Below are 27,933 nucleotides of genomic sequence, written 5' to 3'. Positions count from 1 at the left end.
CTAACGTTTTTTGTTAGTCGGTTAACGCACTTTTAGTGATTTTCAACATAACCTTTGTATGGGAGGTGGGCGTGGTTATTATCCGATTTCTTCCATTTTTGAACTGTATATGGAAATGCCTGAAGAAAACGACTGTGTAGAGTTTGGTTAACATAGCTATAGTAGTTTCCGAGATATGTACAAAAAACTTAGTAGGGGGCGGGGCCACGCCCACTTTTCCAAAAAAATTACGTCCACATATGCCCCTCCCTAATGCGATCCTTTGTGCCAAATTTCACTTTAATATCTTTATTTATGGCTTAGTTATGACACTTTATAGGTTTTCGGTTTCCGCCATTTTGTGGGCGTGGCAGTTGGCCGATTTTGCCCATCTTCGAACTTAACCTTCTTATGGGGCCAAGGAATACGTGTACCAAGTTTCATCATGATATCTCAATTTTTACTCAAGTTACAGCTTGCACGGACGGACGGACGGACAGACGGACGGACGGACAGACAGACATCCGGATTTCGACTCTACTCGTCACCTTGATCACTTTGGTATATATAACCCTATATCCGACTCTTTTAGTTTTAGGACTTACAAACAACCGTTATGTGAACAAAACTATAATATCTCCTTAGCAACATTGTTGCGAGAGTATAAAAAGAACACTGAATAAATAAGTGTAAATATTATATGCAAATAGATATAGAAATATATTTAGATATGTGCAAATTCATATACATACTGTATATACATTACACTATATACATATGTATGTACATATATTTACATATCGAGAGTAAAAAAAAAAATATAATTTGCGGCTTGTTTGTGGTGAAGCTTGCGGTGTTGTCGGAATATGGAGCACACGACATACATTGGTACATATCTACATATGTACATTTGTACATCTACGAAAAGCTAATTGACACTTGGAAACAGAAGATCAATTCGAGCATTGAATTGTTTTCCACAAAAATACCAAATGAAATGAGTGTAAACTCTTACTCAAGCACTTTGCTATACACTCGCCCCTGTTGTTGTTGTTGTTTTATGACTGCCCGCGCTTGTGGGGCTGATAATAAAACGATATGTTGCGAGCAAATTAATTTCAACTCAGAAATAATAAAGCGACAGTAAGAAAAAAGTTGGCATATTTATATCGAACCACATGCAAACATATGTACATATTCATATGTATGTATATATAGTTAAAATTATATGTATGTGAATTTGAAATGAACACACAAAGTGCCCTAGTGACCAGTGATCACGCAAACGCCTCTCTGTTTTTAATTAAAAATGACATAAATGCTCATATGTATGTTAATATATGTATCTGTATATTGATATGTGTGTATGTGTGAAAGCACAAAAACCAGTTTGTTGTAATTATTACAAATTTACATGGAGTTTGTATTTGTATACTCATTTCTAACCAAGCCACTACTTATAACTTTAGAAACCTAAATTAATCCAATCGTCAACGATTGGGGAATCGGGTGCGCCATCTCCTGGTGTTAAGCTTTCACTGACATTCAGCGGGTTGGGGAAGTGTTCCTCCCTCCATAATTTCAGTATGCTCTGGCCATCAATCACTAGATCACCTCTGGGGGTTCTACAAGAGTATGCTACGGTCTTGAAACCTTCTGTTAGTCGACCCATCTTTTCGTAGAATTTTCGAGTATTACCCCTGTCGGCCAGCTTGTCAAGTTCTTCGTACTTACGCATTTCAAGCTCTCTCTTTTTTGTCTGCAAATGCGTCTCGAAGAGGGAATCTTCAGGTTTCGATATCTAACCCATCATCCCGCACGTGTTGTGGTCGATTGTAGTGTTGCGAGGTAGACAGTCTGTTTTCTCTCCGCTGCGACACTGCGGTCCTCGTCGTACCAGCTGTTCTTTTGCCTCTTACCGAAAACCAATGTGTTCATTTGCTGCTGTACTGAGGGGCTTGAAATGTTCCACAGTTCCATAAAACCAAGGTGCCGACGAGTGCTCTCAGAGTACAGGAGTGCAAGTCGAGAAAATCGTCTGTTTTGTTTGCAGCTTCTCGACGTCGAAGCTTCCTTGCGTTGGTTGACGTGAGGTTTTTGCTGCACAGAGGCGGGTGCGTATCTTGGCTGCAACAAGATAGTAGTCCGAGTTGATGTTAGGACTTCGGAGCGGACGCTCATCGAAAATACTGGAGACGTGTTTTCCGTCTAGCACAACATGATCGATTTGGTTGGTGGCTTTTCGATCCGGAGACAGCCAGGTTGCTTGATACATTTTTCTATGCTGGAATTTAGTACTATATATAACAATATTTCCGGCCCCGTCGAAGTCGATCAGCCTCAATCCATTTGTGGATGTTTTATCATGGAGGCTGAATTTACCAACCGTTTTTCCAAAGATACCTACTTTGCCCATCCTCGTGTTAAGGTCGCCAAGCATAATTTTGACATCGTGGTGGGGGAAGCTCTCAGGTGCGATACAAGCGCTCATCGAAGACATCTATGGTCACAGCGTCCTTCTCTCCTGTCGGGGGGTGGGCGTAAATCAGCGATATGTTGAAGAACTTCGCTTTGATGTGGATGGTGGCGAGACGTTCATCCACCGGGATGAATGCCAGAAGCCTCTCTTCACCACGAATCCCACACCGAATTTGTACTATGACCAGTGTAGTAAATGCTACAAGGACCCACTCGTCTCAGTCCTTGTCTCGTCCATCGCACTTCTTGGACGGCGGTGATGTCAGCCTTCACTCTAACGACATCAATCAGCTGGGCAGCGACAACCTCCCAATTAAGGGACCGAACATTCCAGGTGCTCATCGATCGTAATCCTTAATGCGTTTGCCAAGGTCGTCATGAAAAGGGGGGTCTCTGATTCGAGACTGTTGTATCCTTTTCATTGGGGATGTTTTTTTCACGCGGCGGGTCCCAAACCCAGCGCACAACCTTGGGGAGGGATGACTCGCCTTTCAACGGATGTTTTTTTGAAGACTTAGAGGATACTTAGTCTAAGACCGGGAGTCATGAGCTGCTTGAGCCAACTTTAAAATAATCGTTCTGACAACTTCTAAGCGAATGGCGCTCAGAGAACTTTTCTCACTTGTACATATGAACTTCTTCACATGGCTCCATCCTCCAATGTAAAGTTGTTAAATAAAATAATTACAAAAACAAAATTAAAAATAATTTTTAATTAGTGAAAAAGATGCGTGAAAAGTATTTTTTTTTGGATTTTTTTTATAAAAATTAGGAATAATAAATAAAAAAAAAATTACCAAAAAATAGAAACATTGAAAACAAGTAATTAATGTATTAATTCATAACAGAATAAAAGCGGTGTAAAAAAATAAGAAGAAACAAAAAATAAAAATAAAAATAAAAATAAAAAAGTAACAAAAACAAAATTAAAAATAAAAATATGCTTATTAAAGTAATAAAAAATAAAACTAATATGTAATTACTGAAGTTGAGAAAATTAGTAAATACAAATTGACGTAAGCATATGCCAATAGCAAACAAATCTATAAATATAGGCATTAATAGACTGTGCCACGTGCTCGGTCAATATTTAAAGCAAAACACTTTTAACAGGTCTTCTGAGCGGCTTTTCTGCATTTGCTTGCTACAGTTAACAATTAACACTTTTGTGAAAATCAGCAAATAATTCGCAAACCTTTATGTACATTTTGTTGCTTTTGCTGTACTTTTTTAAACACTTTTACTAAAGTTGTGCTCTTTCCCCACCCACACACACACTTACGTCTAACTCACGCTTATCGCTAACCGATTAACGGCGATAGCATTCAGATTTGACTAATTGAAATTTAATTAACATAGAACTAATGTTTGGGGTGGTGTGGCGTGGTGTGTACATACATATAACCCATTCATATGACCATATTTAGTATGTGGAAAGTGGGTGTGCCCGTGGCTCGTCATATGACAGTGGTTACTTTTTAATGAATTTCGGATTTTTGTGCTATTTTTGGCAACAAAAACTTAGATGCTGACAATTTCAATTATGAAGTTTTTATGGAAGTTCGAAAATAGAATTAAGCCAAAAATAGATTGCAGGCACATTATTTCACTCTTCACTGGGAGTGTGCCAGCTGTGGCTTTGCAGAGCGACACCTGCAGTATCAAGTCAAATTTATGAATAAAAATAATAATTAATATCAATCGCTTGAAAAAAACTAATTTAATTAGCGATTTTGAGTTACCTTGATCCCTTAGTCGATCTCCACGAGGACCTCCAAAAAAGGTTTCTCGCATTGAAGAGAATTTTTCTGCCTACAATTAATTCAAATTCAAAAACTTAAAAATGGTATTATTACTATATATGGCGCTGAATGCCTATAGACATCGCTGGTAAGTACTTGGCGGCGAAGTCTGCTATAGTACTTAAAAAAGCTTATTATATTAGGGGTGCCCGAGCATGAACAGAAGGAAATTCTCCACTGTTCCAATCTAGATCACTGCATTGCGAAACCTTCTCCTGGGAGTTCTTTCTCTGCTCACACACATGTTGGAGTAGAGGTGCATTTTAACGGATTGGATCGAAGTTAAGAGGGCAAGGTAGAAGGTGGTGATTTCTGTCGGGAGCTCTCCATAAAGTCTAATGTCCGGCTATCAGACCACTGTACCGGTAGATATACTACTCCGAAGATCAGCCTTCTTCTGATAGGGGTTCATTCACTCCGATAGCCGAGCAGCTATACTGGCTTTGAGCTCGCTGACAATGCGCTCAAAAGTAGTCAAGGAGAGCATGCCCTAATTAGCAATTTCCATATTAGACTTGTATGGGTGCCTGTTTATTGCGGAATCGCCGGAAACTGCAAAGATGAGCATGCTAGGGAGGACATCCTTACTCCAATTTTGTTCGATTGCAAGCGAGTTTTTCTGCCGTCTTCTTGTGTTCTAGCATAGGTCTTATGTACCTCGAATGATCTCGGCAAGCGCTGGCTCAAAATGAACCGTTAGATGTCCTCCGACCAACTCGCGCTTAGCAAAGTCAATCTTGCCACAATGGTAGGTGTCCTGACTGCACACTATGACGGTGACTGAATATTTTGTCAAGACACTCTTTGCCAAAGCTTTTTGAAGGAAGGCACGGTGGAATCTTCTACTTAATCACTTTCTCCTCTGTTATCCGGCTATTGCCTGACTGAGATTGAAATATCTCGGTAGACACACCTTTGGAGAACCTAGCGAAGTGTTAGGAACTCATAATAAATTTTGATGACTTATCGTTGATCTCATGAGGTGATATACTTTAGATTTTGTTTTTTTGGGTGACCCTATGATCTAACCTAACCTAACCTATACTTATATATAGTTGTGATCGGAGAACTAGTCAAAGTTTTAATTTTGGACAAAAAGGCAGCTTCATAAATAAATCATATTTTCTTTAACAAATTTGCATTTTGACAATTTGAATTAGAACCTGAGAAATCGTTAGTATCGTTTTGAAAAAGATAGTTTCGTGTAAAGCGCGTTTAAAGTTTCAGTTCCGGCCGAACCAGTTAGGAAGCCGGATCTGCAAAATACCTATGTATGTATATACAAATGTCTCTGAAATGAAAAAAATTAAAGCAATAAGTTAACAAATTCTTATAAATACGCATATATCTCCAAAACTACATACTCTTTTTGAAAAAAAAAATCAGCTTTGTCGGGATGTGTCGAACAAGAACGCTTCTCATATCTAAAATGTTCACCAAAATCATTCGAACGGTCTCGTGAGAGATGTCGAGCTCTCTTGCATCTCTCTAACACTTGTCTGACGATTTTCAAGCACCATATCCTACATTTTGTTTTTAATATTTTCATCAGCTGAATAGTTCGGAGGTCGTCCAGAACGAGGCATAACATCAACGATCTCTCGACCGTCTTCGGAGACTTTGTATCACACGTAGGCATGTGTTTTTGATTAAAACTGAATCACCTTTTTCAACATTGTAATTTGATTACAGTTTCCGATTGCTTTTTAGTCTCAATCAAAGTCAAAAAATCAAATTCAAATTCACAACTTGATATACATAACTCCATATGAATGTGTATCAACACATCCATACCTACAAAAATATTGAGTTCGATATATTTCACTTTATTCTGCGCGAATTTTGAAGCTCCGACTTTACGAGCATCTATAAAAATTCATGTCAAGAAATATTTGAAAAGAAAAAAAAAAGAAAAAAAAAGACAGTTAATAAATACTTGAGCAAGGTACGTGCCAAGTGTTGTTAAAATCCAGTGAACACAACTTATATACATATGTATGTACATGCGTACATGCGGCCATAAAACCCATTTAAATGTTTACAATACCTTGAAATTATCGAAAGAAAAACATTGTCGACGCCACTACTAAGTGAAATTATCGCAAAACCGCCAATTTAACTTTAGTTGATAACTAAAATTTGTACAACAATCGACATGTGACACTTGAAGCACTCCAGTTTCTACAACAGTGGGTAATTAACATGCCGACACACAAACATACAAATACTATATATATGGGGTTCTTGGGTTTCTGAATTTTGAATGCTGGCGTCAAGACACTAGACTCTTGAGAATTGCTGAAAATTTCTTCCTCGTCGACAATTTGTAATTGTTTGGCTACCAGAAATCACACATAATATGCCCGACGACAGTCAACTGTACCAGGAATTGAGTGAAGCGTATCAAAAAGTCATAATTTTATTTAGAGCAATAACAGCAGATTACGTAATAGACTTTGTACACAGCGCTATTGTTGTCGCTTAATTATTGTTGCTTACGCGCACACATACAACCACAGCACTTGGAACAATAACAGTTGTACGCGTGCTAAAAGGAAAAACATTATAAAGTTTTATAGAATAGTAGTAGAGAGAGAGTGTGTAATTCTTGTTTTTCAATAAAATTATATGGGTGATTAAGTCCAAGTCTCAAGCGTTCAGGCGATAATAAATGCATACTAACATATACTCGTACTATATAAATATACTTACATACATGCTATAATATCAACAGCTAGTAGTTATTGGAGCATTGCGTATATATAGTTGGGTTAAAGATAATATTTGTGTAAGAAGTAAATCGTTGATAATAAACTGTCAAGCTCCATAAAGTGGGGTTTTCGTAATTTAAACTATTGCATTTCTGCTTTATTGACAACACATTTTTATTAATAATTGATTCATTGTTTAATTCACTTAAAGATTAATATAACTTAAATCATGAAATTTTGTTTGATATATTCCAATGTTGTTTTCGTATTGTCTAAGAAATACCGAGCTTTTAAGTTTCTTAACTTGATTCTGAGGGATTGAGATCAAAATTAATAGATAGTTTTCTAAATCGATTACGGGATACACTGGCACTGATATATTTTAATACAAATGTTGTTGTTGCTGTAGAAGGTATCTAATCCACGTTAGGATGGCAAGGATTAGATAAGTTGTTTTCGAGGCCATCCAACGGTAGGCGCCGGAAACGTGCTGTTTCGATGGAGTCAGACCATAGGGAAAAAGGTGTCGGTGTCATGTGGGGACTCTTTGTACGCTGGACACATGCTCGATATGTCTGGATCGATTCTGGATAAGTAGGAATTTAACCTGCTACAGTATCCAGTATGAAGCTGGGAAAGGGTCACTCTCGATTCTCGCGGCAACTCGAGCTCCTGGTCTGCAACGGGTGGTGGTTTGACTCTAAGTACGCCATTCACTGAAAGGTATTCCGTGAAGGTGTTGATGATTCCACTGTCATGTCATGTCTGAAGTTAGTTGCGTCCAAAGTCTGGTCGGCGTATTGTTTTATGTCGTCGACGTAGTTGAGGAAGGACCTCTTGATGTTTCTAGGAGGCGGTTCCGCTCCAAACAGGTGACCGATTTCTGCGAAAGCACCCCAGCAAAAACTGCTTGGACAGGAGTTGATTATGCTCCTTAACTGGAAGCATACGGGCCTCACTGTGTAAGTGTACGATGGGAGACATCACGAGGCATCCCGTTGTAGTCCGGAGTGCAGTGTTCTGACAAGTTGACGTTTCACTGCATCCAGGCGACCAAATTGGTGCGGCGTAGATACAAATCTTTATTATCGCCTTGAAAATAGGTTTCTTCTGATCCAGTTTAAGCAAGTCAACAATTAATCAAATTTCAAATTATAAGCCTCGGTTGTGATGGTTTTTAGTGTCTTGGGAATGCCATTCGAAGATTGTCGGACAGCTTCGACGTTATATTCAAAAAACCTATGTACGTCTCGTCACCAGTCATGATGCGTTTGATGAATGCAGGGTCCTTAGCTACGTTGTCGAGAATCTGATTTGCCACCTCTACTCGCAGTCGGTTTTGTAAAAGATACTGGTCTTTTGGTACTAGTCCAGCATTGATACGCTGCATACGATAAAACACGTCTTTGCGACTTTTACTCGACGTCGAATTTGTAAAAGGTTTAATCCTTTTAGTAGAGTCTAGCAATTTACCCGCTTCATACTCAAAATTTTACCAAAATGCTTTGAGTTAGTCCATAAAAGATGTTGATATCATTTGATATCTCTCTGATGTCGAAATAACGATTTTATTCGAAGAAAAAACCTTTTTAACGATTTGGTTTTCATGTGCAACTTATATGGACCTGTCAGAGCTTTTGTTTTCTTCTAAAATGGCTTTTTTTGTCCGTGCAGCTTTGTTGCCAAAATATGCTACACACAAGTAAATTCCTGATACTGTATTAAAAAAGCTCATTTAATTAATTTAGAGAAGACCGAAAAGTGGGCATTGTTTTGCGAAAAAACATACAACTTTTTAGACAAAAACAAGAAAAAACGTTAACTTCGGTTGCACCGAAGCTAAATACCCTTCACAGGTGCATTTCTGTTAGTAACTACATATGTGTTCAGTTTGTATGGCAGCTATATGCTATAGTAAGCCGATCTGAACAATTTCTTCGTAGATTACATTGTTGCCTTAGAAAATAATCTTTACCAAATTTGGTGAAGATACATTGTCAAATGCAAAAGTTTTCCATACAAGAACTTGATTCCGATCATTCAGTTTGTATGGCAGCTATATGCTTTAGTTAACCGATCTGAACAATTTCTTCGGAGATTACATTGTTGCCTTAAAAAATAATCTATACCAAATTTCGTGAATATATCTTGTCAAATGTGAAAGTTGTCCATACAAGAACTTGATTCCGATCGTTCAGTTTGTATGGCAGCTATATGCTATAGTTAACCGATCTGAACAATTTCTTGGGAGATTACACTGTTGCCTTAGAAAATAACATATACCAAATTTCGTGAATATATCTTGTCAAATGTGAAAGTTGTCCATACAAGAACTTGATTCCGATCGTTCAGTTTGTATGGCAGCTATATGCTATAGTTAACCGATCTGAACAATTTCTTGGGAGATTACACTGTTGCCTTAGAAAATAACATATACCAAATTTCTTTAATATATCTTGTCAAATGTGAAAGTTGTCCATACAAGAACTTGATTCCGATCGTTCAGTTTGTATGGCAGCTATATGCTATAGTTAACCGATCTGAACAATTTCTTGGGAGATTACACTGTTGCCTTAGAAAATAACATATACCAAATTTCGTGAATATATCTTGTCAAATGTGAAAGTTGTCCATACAAGAACTTGATTCCGATCGTTCAGTTTGTATGGCAGCTATATGCTATAGTTAACCGATCTGAACAATTTCTTGGGAGATTACACTGTTGCCTTAGAAAATAACATATACCAAATTTCGTGAATATATCTTGTCAAATGTGAAAGTTGTCCATACAAGAACTTGATTCCGATCGTTCAGTTTGTATGGCAGCTATAGGCTATAGTTAACCGATCTGAACAATTTCTTCGGAGATTATATTGTTGCCTTAGAAAATAACATATACCAAATTTCGTGAATATATCTTGTAAAATGTGAAAGTTTTCCATACAAGTATTTGATTCCGATCGTTCAGTTTGTATGGCAGCTATATGTTATAGTGGCCCGATATCGGCCGTTCCGACAAATGAGCAGCTTCTTGAAGAAAAAATGACGTTTGCAAAATTTCAAAACGATATCTTAAAAACTGAGAGACTAGTTCGTATATATACAGACAGACGGACAGACAGACAGACGGACATGGCTAAATCGACTCAGCTCGACATACTGATCATTTATATATATACTTTATAAGGTCTCCGACGATTCCTTCTGGGTGTTACAAACTTCGTGACAAACTTAATATACCCTGTTCAGGGTATAAAAAATTGTATTACTCGAAATAAAAAACACCGTTTATAGAGATTATTGTTGTACACTGCCTTAAACTATGTTAGGCTTCAGAGTACTTTTTGAGGCCTAAGTACAGTAGAGAAATTACAGGTAACCATACATATATATATGTAAAAAATTGATGGGGAAGACCACGGTGCATTGTCTCGTTGGAACAGTATATTCCCCTTCTTCAAATGGGATTCTACTTTATACTTTTTAGGAGTACTGTCCAGCCCGTGACTGTTGTCGTAACGATTTATGTATTAGTTACAGTTAATCATAACTTTTGTGTCATTTCACATTTTGAGTTCGGTTCATTGTTCTATGTTTTTTCGTAAGTAGCGGATTTTTCTTTGGACTTCGAGCAGTTAAGTTTCTTTCTAAAAGCCTTCTTACAGTCATATCACTATTCGCTGGATTTAGAGCAGCTTTTATCTGTCTGGCCGATTTCAAAAGGCCCGACTTGATATTTCGTTCTTCTACAAGAGAATTATTTCTTTTACCGCTCCTTTTTATACCCTGAACAGGGTATATTAAGTTTGTCACGAAGTTTGTAACACCCAGAAGGAATCGTCAGAGACCCTATAAAGTATATATATAAATGATCAGTATGTTGAGCTGAGTCGATTTAGCCATGTCAGTCTGTCTGTCTGTCCGTCCGTTTGTCCATCCGTCTGTCTGTATATATACGAACTAGTCCTTTCTCCGAAGAAATTGATCAGATTGGTTTACTATAGCATATAGCTGCCATACAAACTGAACGATCGGAATCAAGTTCTTGTATGGACAACTTTCACATTTGACAAGATATATTCACGAAATTTGGTATATGTTATTTTCTAAGGCAACAATGTAATCTCCGAAGAAATTGTTCAGATCGGTTAACTATAGCTTATAGCTGCCATACAAACTGAACGATCGGATTCAAGTTCTTGTATGGACAACTTTCACATTTGACAAGATATAATCAAGAAATTTTGTATATGTTATTTCCTAAAGCAACATTGTAATCTCCCAAGAAATTGTTCAGATCGGTTAACTATAGCATATAGCTGCCATACAAACTGAACGATCGGAATCAAGTTCTTGTATGGACAACTTTCACATTTGACAAGATATATTCACGAAATTTGGTATATGTTATTTTCTAAGGCAACAGTGTAATCTCCCAAGAAATTGTTCAGATCGGTTAACTATAGCATATAGCTGCCATACAAACTGAACGATCGGAATCAAGTTCTTGTATGGACAACTTTCACATTTGACAAGATATATTCACGAAATTTGGTATAGATTATTTTCTAAGGCAACAATGTAATCTCCGAAGAAATTGTTCAGATTGGTTAACTATAGCATATAGCTGCCATACAAACTGAACGATCGGAATCAAGTTCTTGTATGGACAACTTTCACATTTGACAAGATATATTCACGAAATTTGTTATATGTTATTTTCTAAGACAACAATGTAATCTGCGAAGAAATTGTTCAGATCGGTTAACTATAGCATATAGCTGCCATACAAACTGAACGATCGGAATCAAGTTCTTGTATGGACAACTTTCATATTTGACAAGATATATTCGTGAAATTTGGTATATGTTATTTTCTGAGGCAACAATGTAATATCCGAAGAAATTGTTCAGATCGGCCCACTAAAGCATATAGCTGTCATACAAACTGAACTATCGGAATTAAGTTCTTGTATGGACAACTTTCACATTTGACAAGATATATTCACGAAAATATGTTATTTTCTAAGGCAACAGTGTAATCTCCCAAGAAATTGTTCAGATCGGTTAACTATAGCATATAGCTGCCATACAAACTGAACGATCGGAATCAAGTTCTTGTATGGACAACTTTCACATTTGACAAGATACATATATTCATGAAATTTGGTATAGATTATTTTCTAAGGCAACAATGTAATCTCCGAAGAAATTGTTCAGATCGGCTTACTATAGCATATAGCTTCCATACAAACTGAACACATAGTTACTAAAAGAAATGCACCTGTGAAGGGTATATTAGCTTCGGTGCAGCCGAAGTTAACGTTTTTTCTTGTTTCGGGTTTTCTTTAAATTTTATGGCGTCTGAAATAATTTTTGCCGAGCATGTGAGAAGCTTTTGAATATCGGTGTAAGAATATCGCCATGGGTAATCTCAGAAGAAAATGTTCAGATCGGAACACTATAGCGTATAGCTGTAATACAAACTGAATGATCAAGTTTTTAAGGAATATGTTTTTATTTTTGAGGGGTATTATATGTAGCTTCAATAGCTTCCAGTCAACCGAAGTTAAAATTTTTTCTGTTTTTTTTTTTTTTTTAATTTCATAATATAATTTGATTTAAGTTCAAGTGAAAACTAACATGCATAATTCATTATAGAACCTTTAGTTTCAACCTCGTAATTCGAAATATGGTTCACAAGCACTATGCTCCAAAATATAATAAAATATTCGAGTGCAAGCCAAATATGCATTCGCCAAAGCCCATAGACATATGTAAGTATGTATGTGGGTACATGCATAAGTACTTGCGCCAGTATCAATTTAATAATTGATTTTGCCGATTTTATGGCGAGTCATCAAAAATTTGGTTTGCAGCTACAAACATACACACATGTTGGCATATATGTATGTGCCAACATGCATGAGAACACACACATTCATTCGACTGCAAAATTTCAAATTAAAATTCATTAGCATTCTGCAGAGAAATCCATATACATATGTACATATGTATAAAGTGTATACGAGTATGTGGTGATGTGTGTCTGAATAACTGATTTCAAATAATTGCATATAATTAACTAATTATTTTCATTTTAAACAATGACATTTTAATTTGCATTTAAACATTTTATTGACTCTAATAGAATTGCCAAATATTTTCTACAATAAGACAACAAAAACAGCATTAACCTAGTCGGTTAATTAACCTAAATGTTATGTACTTATATCGCTGCCTCTTCAGATTAGTTTATCTTTTATCTGTGTTTGTTTGTATGCACCTGTGTGCTTGGCTTCATTGCCAAATTGCGCTTATCACCCGCTGGTCACACTTTTTCTTGGCTAAACAAATACTCGAATTGAAATTTTACTACCTTGAAATTGTGGTAGCTGCCAACTTCCGAAATAGGGTGGACTATAATGTATGTATATACATACATATGCATATTATACATATATACATATATATGAAGGTATATATTATACTTATACGTACTATTAATAAATTACGAAAATAAACTAGTAATTATGATCGTCTTAAATCTATTGCCTCATCATATTATGACAGACTGTCAGCCCCTAAGCCATATGATCCGAATGATTTAACCAACTACTATTGCTTATTACCACACATCCGTCGTCGACTCCAAACGCACGCACCAAACACTCAACCGACCAGATAAGATAGGCGGGAGTGCGCTCAGTGGGCTTTCACATATCAACAAATGCACGAACATGAGCATTTTTACAGACGTTTTTATTATACTAGCCTTACAAGTCTTACTCTATGTATATATATATGTATGTGTGTGCTTGTTTACGCACTCATGTAATTTATCAATTTTGTTCTGAGTGTTATTGCAATAAAGATACAAGAATATCTACATGAATTGCTACTGATAATCGCTTATCATTAGCGCTAAATATTATGCACATAAGATCTCAATTGAAAAGTCCCCGTCGTGCTATAGTAAAAATTTTTTTTTTGGAAAATTTTTTTTTTTTATTCAACATATTTCTTTTCTAGGTTGATGCACTGTGTATAGTAAGCCTCCAACTTTTCGGTACCATTTTATAGTACGATTTGTTCTTTGCTTCAAAATAGGCCTCACATAAGTCGGAATTTTTTCCCAGCGAGCATTCTTTTAAGATCAGAGAACAGAAATTAGCCGTTGAGGGTCAGGTCTAGACAATACAGTGAATACGGAAGCAATTTGAAGCTTAATTTCAAACAAGTGCGGCCGTTTTTTGGCGCCTAGGTCCTTCAAACAATTCTATTACGTTATGTAATAGTCGCTGTTTATGGTCCTTCTTTTTTAAAGCTAGTCAATTTCATGCGCATCCTTGCCAGCCGACTGTTGGAGCCAGTTCATCGTGCGCAGTCCACTCGAATAACATTTCGATTGAACTTCGGACTGAAATGATGGATCCATGTTTCATGCGTTGTCACATATCGACGCAAACACTCGGGTTTATTACGCTTAAACATTTCCAAACACCGCCCGGAATCACCAACTACTCGTTATTTTTGATCAGAAGTGAGCTCGCGCGGCACCTACTTTGCACAGAGCTTCCTCATATCCAAATATTCGTGTATGTTGTGATGTACACATTCAGTTGATATCTTTAGAGTGCCTGCTATCTCGAACAACTTCGGTCACACAAAATTATTTTGTGGACTTTTTTGATCTTTTCGTCGGTAACAACGTCCACTTTTCGCCGTCTTCGATACTTATTTCACCACTTTTAAACTTAGCATACCAATCCTTGATGGTTGAGGTGTCAATTTTATACTCCTTCATTGTATTGAAGATTATCATTAACTAAAAATCATATGGATGTAATTCTAGTAGCGCCATCTGTGTGTCCGGTGTCTTTTCAATTGGCCCGTGATATACTATATGTAAATACATACCTATATACATACATGTACAGTTACTTGTATATAAAAACTAATGAAACTTATTTTCTAGGTATTTACATATACAAATACATATGTACTCCGTATAATGCGCTCTCTCGTCATCGAACATGCCATAATTGATAAAACGAGTATCCGCCACTGATACGAGTATTGCCTATTTGTCATTACGCCAGTCAGGCAATATGTTTAATTGATTCAATAATAATTTGCCTTGTCAAATAAACAGCATCATAAAAAATCAATTGCAGTCAACGGGTTAGCTACTAGCCTAGCGGTTGGTGTGACGTCCGACATGCCCGAATGTATATACATTTATCTATAGTATACTATGAGTTACGTATGCCACAACTTTCATATTACCAAGTCTAGATGATTAAATTGCATTCTCAACTCAAGTTTCTGGTTGTTATGGTTGATAGGGTTGCATCGTTGATTCTAATTTCAAATAGAAACTATTGATTAGCTGCAGTGTTTTTAATATGTTTGTATATATACATATGTATATAGTTTTGTATATGTACATATGTCTGTACATATATGGTATCTTCTTCTCAGGGGTCTAATAATTTTTTATAATGAAGATATACCTATTTTAGAATAGGTTTTGTAGCTGATTTTCGATTAGGAAATCACATTTGAAATTTCGGCTTCATACATACATACATATGCGATGTATCAAAAATTTGTTATTGTTCTTGTTGTACCAGATATGTACACTCAACTGTCTTAAGGACACATTTTAGTGATTTCTAACATTTTCTATTCTCAAAACCTTCGCTTATACCGTATTTTTTTAGGCTAAAATATCTGGAATTGTCTGTCTTTATTATATTTACAAATAAGAAGAAGAATTTTCCGTCTAAAATATTTCCCCTTTACTTTTTTCTTAATGAATTTTAAATCAGACATTAAACTCCCTTCGAACAACTTTCGTCTTCACTATTACATATTTGTCTCTTGAAAATTTTGTAATTCACTTTTAGAGGTTATATTCATTTTTGAATTTCAAAAAAATTTCAAAAAATGTTTTCTGCATTTGTATAAATTGAATTGAAATGTATCTAAGAATATTCTCCGAAAACTTGAAGTTGATTCGGCAAATAGTACCGGAGATATGAGCAAATTTGTAAGAACTTTTTGACCTAGAGTAATCGATTTATTGGCATTTATTTTTTAAAGATCATCTCTTTCAAATGTTGGCTGCGTTACGTCTCAGATGGTCCATCCATTGAGTTCAATTTTCGATTACTCGTTCAAGCATTTCGACTGGTAACTGGCGAATGACAAGCGTGCTATTTTGCTCCAAGGGCTGAATCGAAGCGGGATTGTCCGCACAGACCTTAGACTTTTCATTTCCCCACAGGAGAAAGTCTAAAGGTATGATATCACTCGATCTTGGTGACCAATGGACCGGCCCAATACGTGAAATTATCTGCTCACCGAAGTGTTCTCTCAATAAATCGATTGATTGGTGCGATGTGTGGGAAGTGACGCCGTCTTGTTGAAACCAAATGTCGCTGAGATCACGAGTTTCGAGTTGATCGAAAACGTCGGATCTTCTTGGAACTTTTCAAGAGCCCAGTTGAACGATTTGTAAACGGGTTTCGGGACAGTTTGACACGACTCACGCGTAATCTGCCAAATAACAGCTATAAAAAAGTTGCTATACTTGGATCACCTCCTTTCTATTTAAGCAAGTGGTTTGGTAAATTCAGCAATCAGTAAATCGTGGAAGATACTTTAACAGCTATGTATATATAACAATTGAAATAATATTAATGTAATTTTAATTTATTGTTTTTTTTATTACCTCGAATATCATTAGTATAATTTTTATTACAATAAACATTCACATACTTACATATGTACATATAAATCTGTGTAAAACGGACTTACTCGTCCATATGCTGGAATCAAAAACATTAAATTCACATGTTTCTCAGCTACTTCACATATGTATTGGCTTTATTTATTAACACCTACCCATTTATTTAAATGCTAATCAATCGTCTATTTTTAAAACAAATTATTTAGTGCATTTTCGATTCAAAGTTTGTTAGCAATATTCTACCTATTTATTCTATTATCGATAAAGTAAACAACCGTGAAATAATGCGAGATCAAATGGCGCTAGGTATTTTCCATAAACACAAATGAATATGTTTGGCATTTCGCTTCCACGCGTTTCATTGATACGAAGAGGCAAATAGAAGTGCCACAGTTCGAATCGCATTGGTTGACTTGGCGTCTTGTGACTTCAATGTTGACACTAAAATTGCACGAGTATGCAAAAATTTCAGCGCTGCATATATTTACACACTTCTCCACCAACTTCGCTCTCAAATCGTTTGCTACATATTTCATTGAGTTGTGGCGCTGAAAATTTTCACGCTGCTGGAATTGTCGTATATGTGCTAAAACCTCGTTCATTTAACACCTTTAACTGCTCGTTTTCAACGTGAGTTTCAGTGTTATTGCTATTGATTAGAGTAGAGACACCGATCTTTCGATCGTGGGCAAAAAGTGCGGCGAAGTGGGAGGAAGTTCGAAAACATAGAAATTTTATTATTTACAAATTTTATTTTTACTGTTTTGGTATTTATTTATATAATTTTTTTTATTTTTTTTTTAATTCTATTTTAATTATTATAATTTTTTTTCAATTTGTTTATTTAATATTTTTTTAAAATTTTTTATTTGTTATTTTTTTATAATTATTTATAATTTTATGTTATTATTATTTTTAATTATTATTGTTTTTTTATTCATTAATTTTTTTTAATTTTTTGTATCTATTCTATTATTTTTTTACTTTATTTTTTAGTATTTTTTAATATTTTTTATTTATTTGTTATTTTTTTTTATTTCTTATTATTTTTTTAATTTTGTTATTATTTTTTTAATTTATTTATTATTTTTTAATTTATTTATTTAGTATGTTTTTAATATTTTTTATTTATTTACTTCTTTTTTTTATTTATTTATAATTTTTCATTTGTTATTATACTATTTTTTTATTAATTAATTTTTTCAAATTCGCTTATTATTTTTAATTTATTATTTTTTCAATCTTTTATTATTATATTTTTGTTTTAATTTTTATAAATTTTTTTTCTTTCTTCTTTTTTAATTTTTTTTTATTAATTATTATTTTTAATTATTATTTTTAATTTTTTATTTGTTATAATTGTTTTAATTATCTATTTTTTCAAGTTCTTTTAATATTTTTGGTGTATTATTTTTATACATATGTTTTTTAAATTTTCTTTTATATAGTACTTTTTATTATATTATCTTTTTGGAATTTATTTCAATATTCTTTAATTATTCTTTAGTTTTTATATTTTGCGTTTTTTCTTACATATTATTTTTTTCTTTTTGTTTTGTTCAATGTAAATGTTTTTAATATTTTTCAAATATTTTTTTTTTTTTTAATTTTCATATAAACGTTTTTAAATATTTTTTCATTTGTTTTTTATTTTTATTATAATTTTTTTATTATTATTTTATTATAATTTTTTTTATTTTATTTTATTTTTATAATTTTTTATTGTTTTTTAATTTTTCTTAAATTATTATTATTTTTTGGTTTTGTTTGTTTTATTAATTTAATTTCTCTAATTTTAATGAGAATCAATTAATTTAAGGCCACCTACAATAGGCTTGGAATATGGAATTCTGTTTGGTTTTCTGTGAGCATATCAAATTCTCATGTAAAGTGAGAGAACTGTGTCACCAGACATTTCCGCCGCAAGCGAACAAGAGATGATAATATAAAATATATGTATATAGTATATACATATGTATATACAAACGCAAAACTTAGTTTATAACTTGCCCTATATAGATACAAATATATAATATAAATTTCTCGTTTTGTTTACTCTTCCAGAGAGCGAAAATATCAATGTTGAGAACAGCTCCCCTGACGAGGTTTCCGAGTTGCAAGCCGTTGGTTCTGTGACCAGCTTAAATGAAATTCACACACACCAGAGCACCGAAAATATCGTTGCCGAGGATTATCAGGCGCAACAACACCAACAACAACTGCCATTACCGCAGCAACAACAGCAAATAATCCAGTCACCGCCAAAGCAGCAGCAACAACAGCAGCCAGCTCAACAACAAGCGTCAGCACATTTCAATGCACAAAATGTTGTTGACATGCCGCCCGTCATCGTTGCGGCCACTGAAGTTTATCACAATCAGGATGACAATGTGCCAAATGAGGAGCCGACCGAAGTGCCTGTGGCGACAGTGGCCCCAGCAGCAGCACCAGTAGCTGTCCAAGCGGCACCTCAGCAACAACAGCAGCAGCAACAGGCACCAACAGTGGCCGCTGTAGTGGCTGCGCAACCTGCCGCCACCGCTGTGGCAAGTGTTTCGACTGCCACCAATGTGCCGACACAACAACAACAGATACAGACTTCACCGCCTTTGCAGAAGTATCATCATCAGCAACAGCAACAACAACAACAGCAGCAACCACACCAACAGACACACCCGAAACATCAGCAACAATCTTATAATCGTTATGATCAACAACAACAACATCATAACCAACAATATCACCATCAACAAAATCATAGTTATCAATATGAACAACGTAGGCCACAGCAAAATTACAACAATAATCAATCGCGTCGTAAATACGATTACAACAATCAATCGTACGCGCCGAACAATAATAACAATAACAATGGCAACAATAACAACGACTCGGCCATTCAGACTACGAAGACAATGTCTTGGACGAATTCGAGTAAAAAGTCCACAGCATCGGTGGCGGTTACTGCTACACCTAACAGCTACAACAACAGCAACAATAGCAACAACCAAAATAGAACATATGGTCATTCCACCAGGACATATACCAATCATGGACATAATTATCAGCAACAATCGCACTACCACCAACAACATCAGCAGCAACAACAACAACACGGTGGCCACTATAATCAACCACAGATGCGCAATGCTGGCGGCATGAAAATGCCTCCATCGCCGGTGAGCGGCAACAATGCACCACCACAGTTCGGCAACAACAATGCGAACGAACGCCGCAACAGCCAAGCCGAGCAGCCGAAATATGCGAACCATGGCAATAATAGCTCATACAACAACTACAACCAATATGCCAATAACAGCGGCAGCAGCGCGACGAACAGCAGCAATGTGAACAACGCAGGCGCGTCAGCTGCCACATCTACGGCCAGCACCACAGCAGCGCCGCAACATTTTCCACAACAACATCAAGCACAGCAGCAGCAACAGCAACAAGCGCAAGCCGCACAACAACATCAGCAACAAACAGCTGCGCAAGTAGCACAAAACCAGCCACAACAACAACAACAGCAAACGTTAGTTATTGACAGCAAACAATATCCCGGCTTTACTAGCAGCAAGAAAGCTGCAGCTGCTGCCGCCGCCGCTACCACTGCCGCTGTCACCGCAACGCCAATCATGAATTTGGCGCCACCAATCACAGCCAACACCAACACTACCGCGCCCAGCACACAATCCTGGGCCAGTCTATTCAACGACACCAACAACGCCAACGCGCAGTCCACAAGTGCCAGTGGTGCTCAGTCTGGCAGCAACAGCAGCAACAATAGCAACACAAATGCCAACATACAGAATAGCAACTCCTCGCCCGCGTTGCCGCCACCATTTTCATCGAAAAAACCTGTTGCCAAAGTAGCGCCTTATGAATGCGTTGTTCCTGCGCCGGTGAATCCCACACCGCCCGTGGTATTGCCAGGCGCTATGTCCTACTCGGCTGCCTCCGCGCAGGGTATACCACCACAAGCACCCAGCGCAGCGAAGGCACTCGTCAAACCCGAACCACCAACGCCGACTGCGCGCGCCAATCTAGACGAATACACGCTGAAATTCGCCGATTTCCTCACAAAGTCAAAAACCGATCTGTCCACAGTTAGCCTGCGTCCACGCGGTCTCACCAATCCCTCGAACTACTGTTACATTAATTCTATTCTGCAAGCGCTGCTGGGCTGCGCGCCATTCTACAATCTGATACGCTCCATACCCAAGCAGGCGGCGGCTTTGTCCGAAGTACGCACGCCCACTGTCAATGCGCTGTAAGTCACATTCCCAATTTTTCCCCCAATCGATTAGTTTATTTGCTTTTAATTAATATCATAAGCAATGCCATAAACAGTCAGCGGTTGCGTTCTGTTCACGATTGTATGCGATCGCGTTACATTTATGGCAGAGTAATTGTTGACGAAACGCCATGTGATGACGCGTGAAACCGTTTTGGTGTAGCGCTGCTGTTGCGGGTATTTTGTAGTAGTCTTTGAATCGCATAGTGAAAGCGGCTGCCAGTTGCCGTTAGCACAAGGAACAGAGACAAACAAATAAAAAAAAGAAATACATTAATTTTTAGTAAATCTGTAATAATGCCATTTTTGGTTTTAACTTATTTATTTATCGTTTATTTTTTATTCTCACCACAGCATTTCCTTTGTATCGCAATTCTCCACACTACCATCTGGTATGCGCTTGCGCACCAATAAAGGTCCCAAAGGTAAAGACGAGTTGGGTAGCGAGCTGCAATGCGATTCGGCCTTTGAACCCAGTGACATTTATCGCTTATGGGTCGATAGCCGTGAGGAATATGTCGAGGGGCGTCAAGAAGACGCTGAGGAGTTCTTGAGCTATGTGCTCAACAAGCTGAATGATGAAATGTTGGAGGTGTGTACTGAGAAAAAGTGATATTCAAATTTAGTTTTTATTAAATTTCTTTTTCATATTTTTAAAGGTTATAAAATTAGTTGCCAAACCAAATGCTGAACAAAATGGACGCAATGAAGTTTCAGAGAGTGAGGATGGCGATGAGTGGCAGGTATGTAAATTGACTTTTAGAATTTAAATTTATTAATTTTTGAAGTCAAAAATGTATGTTATGATATATGAAATATTAATAGTATTAATAGATAATCTGAATAGCACTTTAATTGTGTTAATTAACGCTTTATACCCTAAACAGGGTATATCAAGTTTTCCAAGTAGTTTGTAAAGGCTTGAAGGAAACGTCGGTGGCCTTTAAAGTGCATATGTATGTATTTAAATGATCAGCGTCACGAGCTGAGTCGATTTAGCCATGTCAGTATGTCCGACTGCCGCTTTAAACACAAACTATTCCCTTAGTTTTTGAGATATCGATCTGAAATTTTGTATACGTCGTTTTCTGCTCAATATGGTGCTCATTTTTTTGGAACCGCCAATATCGGACCACTATAACATAAAGCTGTCATACAAACTGATCGATCGAAAATAAGTTTTTATATGGAAAAGTTTTTTATTTGACAAGCTATCATCCCCAAACTTGGCATGAATTATTTTCCAAGTCAATTCTACAATATCCGAACTAATTGTTCAGATTTGACCACTATAACACATGGCTGCCATACAAAGTGACCGTGACCGAATGATATTAGGTCCTTGTATGGAAAACTTTTTTATTGTGCAAGATATCTTCACGAAATTTTTTATAGAAATATTGTCCGAGGCAGAGCTATAATCTCTACACATATTGCGCAGATCTGACCATTACAGTATATAACTGGTTTTAAAACTGCCAATGAAGGATATTATGGCTTCGCTGCAGCCGTAGTTAAACTTTTTCGTGTTTCTCTCTGCATTTGAGCATAAAATTCAAAAGTTTAAATAAAATGCTAATATAAAATTAAATCACATGTGTATATTCGAACTAATAAAGCCTTCCATAATCCTAAATATTCACCATACACACCGTTTTCTTTCTCCAGATGATTTGCAATAACCGCAATAAAGGCAGCGTCACACGCCAACAAGATTTCGGACGCACTCCACTGAGCGATATATTCCGTGGTGAGTTGCGTTCGCGACTACAACGCGAAGGAGAACACTCTACCGATGATATACAACCATTCTTCACATTACAACTCAACATTGAGGTTAGTTAAAATCTTACGATTTTCTTAGATGCAAAAATATTTACTTATATAACTCCTTCTACTCCTTTATATATTTATATGCAGAAAGCCGCATCGGTAAAGGAGGCACTCGAAATACTGGTCGGTCGCGATCAGCTGGAGGGTGTCACCGGCAGCAAGACCAAACAAGAGGTGGTAGCTTGGCAGCAAATGACATTGGAAAAGTTGCCAACAATCTTGATTTTGCACTTGAAATGGTTCGATTACCGCTCGGATGGCTGCACGAAGATACTCAAGAAAGTCGAATTCCCAGTTGATCTGAAAATCGACGCAAGTGAGTGTCACATGCTTATTTCTGCTTTAATTATGGTTTACTAATTCGATATTACTTTCATTTTCTCGCCAGAAATACTCGCCTCCAAGAAGTACTCGATGAAACAGCGCGCCTATCGCCTGTTCGCCGTTGTCTATCATGATGGCAAAGAGGCGACCAAGGGCCACTACATCACCGACGTCTATCACACGGGCTACAGCAGCTGGCTGCGTTACAATGATAGCTCCGTGAAACCGGTCAGCGAAAATGAAGTTCTCTACCCGAAAACACCACGCGTGCCTTACCTATTATATTACAGGCGTTGCGACACAATGCCACAGCAGAACAACTCAACGACCGGTGGCCAAGCCAATGCGCACACAAATGCGGCTGGTAATCATGGTGGCCGCGATCGTGATGGCAACAAGTAAATGGGCATGCGCGCAGTGTGTAAGGCGTGTCAAACACGCCTGCGAGTCAGTACATACTAGGAAGTGGCCAAGCCAAAATCCGAGCACGCATGTGCCATGCGGCAATACGGAGTATACAAACACACAACAACAACAACAACTATTACAGTAGTAGCAACGATCAGTCGCCGGTGGAGAGTATAGACACTATTACGTACAAAAATGCAACAGGCAACGGATTATAGCGACAAACCGTTGCAATGTAAGCCAACTGCTAGCAAAAATAGTTCGAAGTAGAACACCGTGTAATATACACATTTATATATACATATGTAAAGGAATATATATAGTTTTTTTAAGTTTATGCTAGATATTACGCATGCAGTTAGGGCTAGCACTTGAAAAATTATAAACGCACGTAAATAATAACTTTTTAAGCATTACTCTTATTTGCATTATATTACAACAAGAAAGAAAAACGATTGTTGCCTTTGAACAAAAATTGTATGGGTGAATGTTGGTGGTATGCGGGACATCGAGAGAGTGAGCGAGTGTGCGCCTGCGTGACTGCTTTGCTTGCGACGCGTGCAGACGTGGATTTTGTGAAAGATAAGTACGTCTGTAGCCTAGCTCGTGAAGAGTACCCGTAGCAGGCAATGTGGACCATGTGTGGTGGCGTATATAATATAATATATATACATATAGCAGTAGATTAATGTAAACAAAAACTGAGCGCATATAAATCGTGTAAATAAACTAGGATCATGTACAAATTACATATATAAAAAATATTAGTTAAATAAAACCGCTGCACACATGTATACAAAACCGTTTAGAAGAAAAAAAAAACAAACAACAAAAAAGCATTGCAAATAACTAATAATGGTTTTGGAATTGAATTATTTCCATTATGAAATAATAAATGATGAATAGCAAAAACAAAAACAACAACTGTAACAACAACGAAATAAGTCATAATAAAACAGTTTGTGAAGTTGAAAATGTAATGAAATGAATTATGTCTGCTTTGTAAATAAAATATAAATAAATATGCAATAAATGCGGCGGCGCTTTTAGCATCATTGAAATGCTTGAGTGCCCATTGGACCAAGTAAATACGTATGAAATGTATACAACAATGAAGATCAATTTAGTTTAGTTCTGTAGTGTAGCAAACTGTGGAACTCATTGAGTGGAAGCAAAAATATTAAAGTAGTTAAAATACATTGCCTTTTTTCTACAGAAAATAAAAATGTCAACAAATGAAATCTAAAACAAAAAGCAAAAAAAAAAAATATAGTTTATTAATTGCTTATTAAATATAATAATAATAAAAATATTTTTAACGACTTATTAAAAAATATTAATATAAAATTTTACTTCAAAATATTAATAAAAAATATTAATGAAAATATTTTTTTAAATATTAATAAAAAAAATTGTTAAAAATATTAATGAAAAGAATTATTATTTCCAAATAAAATAAAAAAATATTCTTTCAAATTATTAACAAAAAAATATTAATAAAAAAATAATTAAAAATATAAATGAAAAACATTATTATTTCAAAATATAATGAAAAATATTATTACAAAGCACTAAAGAAACAATTATTACAAATGTTAAAAACAATGTCACCATTGAAAAATATTAACGAAAATAATCTTAATCCTTAAGCTAAAATATGCGTACATAATATTTATTAATATATAGTCTAAACTGTTTTTTTTTTGTTTTTGTTTTTTAGTCGAAATAAAATTATTATTTTTTAAGTAAATGGCATATTTTCCGAAAATCTTTTAAATTCTGTCTTTATGGTATTTGTTCTTTTTTCACACCAATTGCAGTCATAAGAACAAACGATGTTGAATATGAAACAGCGTTAAATATACATACATAATTGAATAAGTTTTAAGAAGTGCTGGAAGTAATGAAGTTTGAATATACAAATTGTTTGCTGAAACACACAAAATAAAAACAAGAGCGCGTATTCAGTTCACTAACGTGCCAAAAAAAGTTTTATTTTTTACACTTGATAGTACACAATGTTTTCTTTTTAAAAAGTAATTAAATTAAAAATTACATATACATATATTTTTTTTAAGCGAAAGAAATGTTAATATATTGTTTGCTGTCTTTGTTATTATAGCAGAGCTAAGAATCGCTGTTTGGTGCTTGCACGGTGAAATAATAATAATAATTTCAATATTTTCTTTTAATGAATTTCTTTTTAATTTTTTATTGCTCTTATAACTTATTTTAAGCTTTTTTTTTACTCTTTTATTTTTTAGTTTTTTAAATTGTTTTAAATTTATTTTTTTTCTGAATATTTGTTTAAATTTTTTTTAAATTCTTTTTAATTCAAATTTTTTATTTAAATTTATTTTTTTTTATTTATTTATTTTTTAATTTTTTTTTTTAATTTTTTTTTTTTTTAAATTTGTTATTTAGTTTTTCTAAATTTAAATTTTTTGTTTTAATTTATTTATTTTTAAGTTGGTTATATATTTATTTCTTTGCTTTTATTATATTTTTTATTTATGTGTTATTATTTTCTTAAATATTTTTTTAAAGTTGTTTTAATATATTTTTTATATTATTTAGTATTTTTTATTTTTTTCTTTTATAATTTTAATTTGTTTTTAATTTTATTTGTTTATATTTATTTATATTTTTTACTTCTTTTCAAATTGGATTTAAATTTATTTTTTTTAATTGTTATTTATTTTTTCTAAATTTAATTTTTATATTTTTATTCATTAATTTTTAATTTGGTTTATATATTAATTTCTTTTCGTTTTTGTTTTTTTTTTTAATTTTTTTTTTTAATTTTTTTAACTTACTATAATTCAAACACATCGCCATTTGTTCTTATTATAAACTTGTTACTACGCACTTTTTTAAACAAAATAATATAAAGCATTAAATTAAATTTAAGTTAATATACATAAACATGCTTTGAATATGCTTTAAAATTGTGCAGACACACAGATGTGACGAAAGTATACGACTGCTATATAAGTAGTTGACCAATGTGAATCGTAAAGGTCAAATGTGAATGTTGAATGGCGGAGAAAATGAAAATAATACGCATAGTTGATTTCTATTTTTTAATGTTAGTTTAAGCTATCTGAATATATTGCTGACAGATTATTATTATTATTAAAAGTATAATTATAAATATTATTACTATTAAAATTATAATAATTTTTATGAATATTATTAATATTATTAAAAGTACGAGTATAATAATTATCTAACAATTATAGGCCTCACTTTATAGGCGTGTATCATTATTTCATAGAGCACTGTAGCCATTTAAACAACACACATAAATATTTTATTGCAATTAATTGACATTTTGCTGCGCAATTAAGAATTTGTAATTTTTGTTGGCTTTGTAACATTGCATGAATTGGTTTTATCATTTTTGTTTGAGCTTTAATAACATTTGTTGTATGCTGAAGTAAACTAAAAAGAAAATAAATTATTATTTTTTCATGTTGCTGAACACCAAAAAAAAAAAACAAATGATTTCGACTAAATAAATACTAAAAAAATATTTTTGGAGTTAAAAATAAAAATAAATGAAAAAAATTATATTTTTTTTTGCGTAAAAAATAGAAATAAATAAAAAAAAAACAAGGTTTTTTGCATTAAAAATAAAACAGCATAATATTAGCAAAAAAAATGTTTTTAACGACTCGCATTTTAAAATTTTCTTTTCTTTCCTTTTTCCTTTTGCTACACAGTGCCACACAGCGCTTCGTAGTAAATAAATTATATGCAAAAATATGTGACAGCTATTTACTTATCTTATGTATGTGTAAATATATATCTATATAGACTCTTTAGAACTGGTTGTTATATACTAAATATAAAAAATCTGAACATGGACAAAAGAAGCAACTAAAAAATTACAAATACTAAGTTTAAAATGTATGTAATCAGTCGCTGCAATTTAAACTCTAGGGATACAAATACGTACATACATATACATACATACATAAACAGAAATAAACAAATAAACAAAATATATGCAAGCTAAACCCTAAATAATAACTGAACTTATTTTTGTTGTAGTTGAATGTTAAATTTAGAAATGCAAGTAAGACATAAGCGTGATTTGTGACGGATCTGCACTTATATACATGTATATACATACATATATACAAGTATATATATATGTAGCGTGAAATGTAGCATTTAACGAAGAAAAAATATTAGAACTATATATTTGCAATAAAATATGCGTAAAGGCGTGCCAACACGAAACATTTTGCAAAAGTTTTCCAAACACAAAAAAAATGATTTAGAAATAAACAAATATATATAATTAGGGAGAAAAATGTATGCTGAGCAATAATTGTAACAA

At 34.7% G+C, this 27,933-nt stretch overlaps 1 protein-coding gene across 1 annotated transcript in view; it reads left to right on the top strand.

The window, feature by feature from the left end:
• LOC126761097 (myb-like protein AA) overlaps positions 1–24,674 on the top strand; it is a 62,085-nt gene extending 37,411 nt beyond the window's left edge. The window contains exons 5-10 of the mRNA XM_050477028.1: positions 18,791–20,996; positions 21,375–21,612; positions 21,680–21,763; positions 22,689–22,856; positions 22,941–23,169; positions 23,242–24,674. Of these exons, the coding sequence (XP_050332985.1) occupies positions 18,791–20,996; positions 21,375–21,612; positions 21,680–21,763; positions 22,689–22,856; positions 22,941–23,169; positions 23,242–23,579 (3,263 nt within the window). The 3' untranslated portion in view covers positions 23,580–24,674. The remainder of the gene's footprint in view (positions 1–18,790; positions 20,997–21,374; positions 21,613–21,679; positions 21,764–22,688; positions 22,857–22,940; positions 23,170–23,241) is intronic.
• The last annotated feature ends 3,259 nt before the right edge of the window (positions 24,675–27,933 follow it).

Source organism: Bactrocera neohumeralis, chromosome 6 (assembly GCF_024586455.1).
Source record: "Bactrocera neohumeralis isolate Rockhampton chromosome 6, APGP_CSIRO_Bneo_wtdbg2-racon-allhic-juicebox.fasta_v2, whole genome shotgun sequence".
In the NCBI taxonomy this organism is placed as follows: Eukaryota; Metazoa; Arthropoda; class Insecta; order Diptera; family Tephritidae; genus Bactrocera; species Bactrocera neohumeralis.
This window is presented reverse-complemented; position numbering and strand designations above follow the sequence as displayed.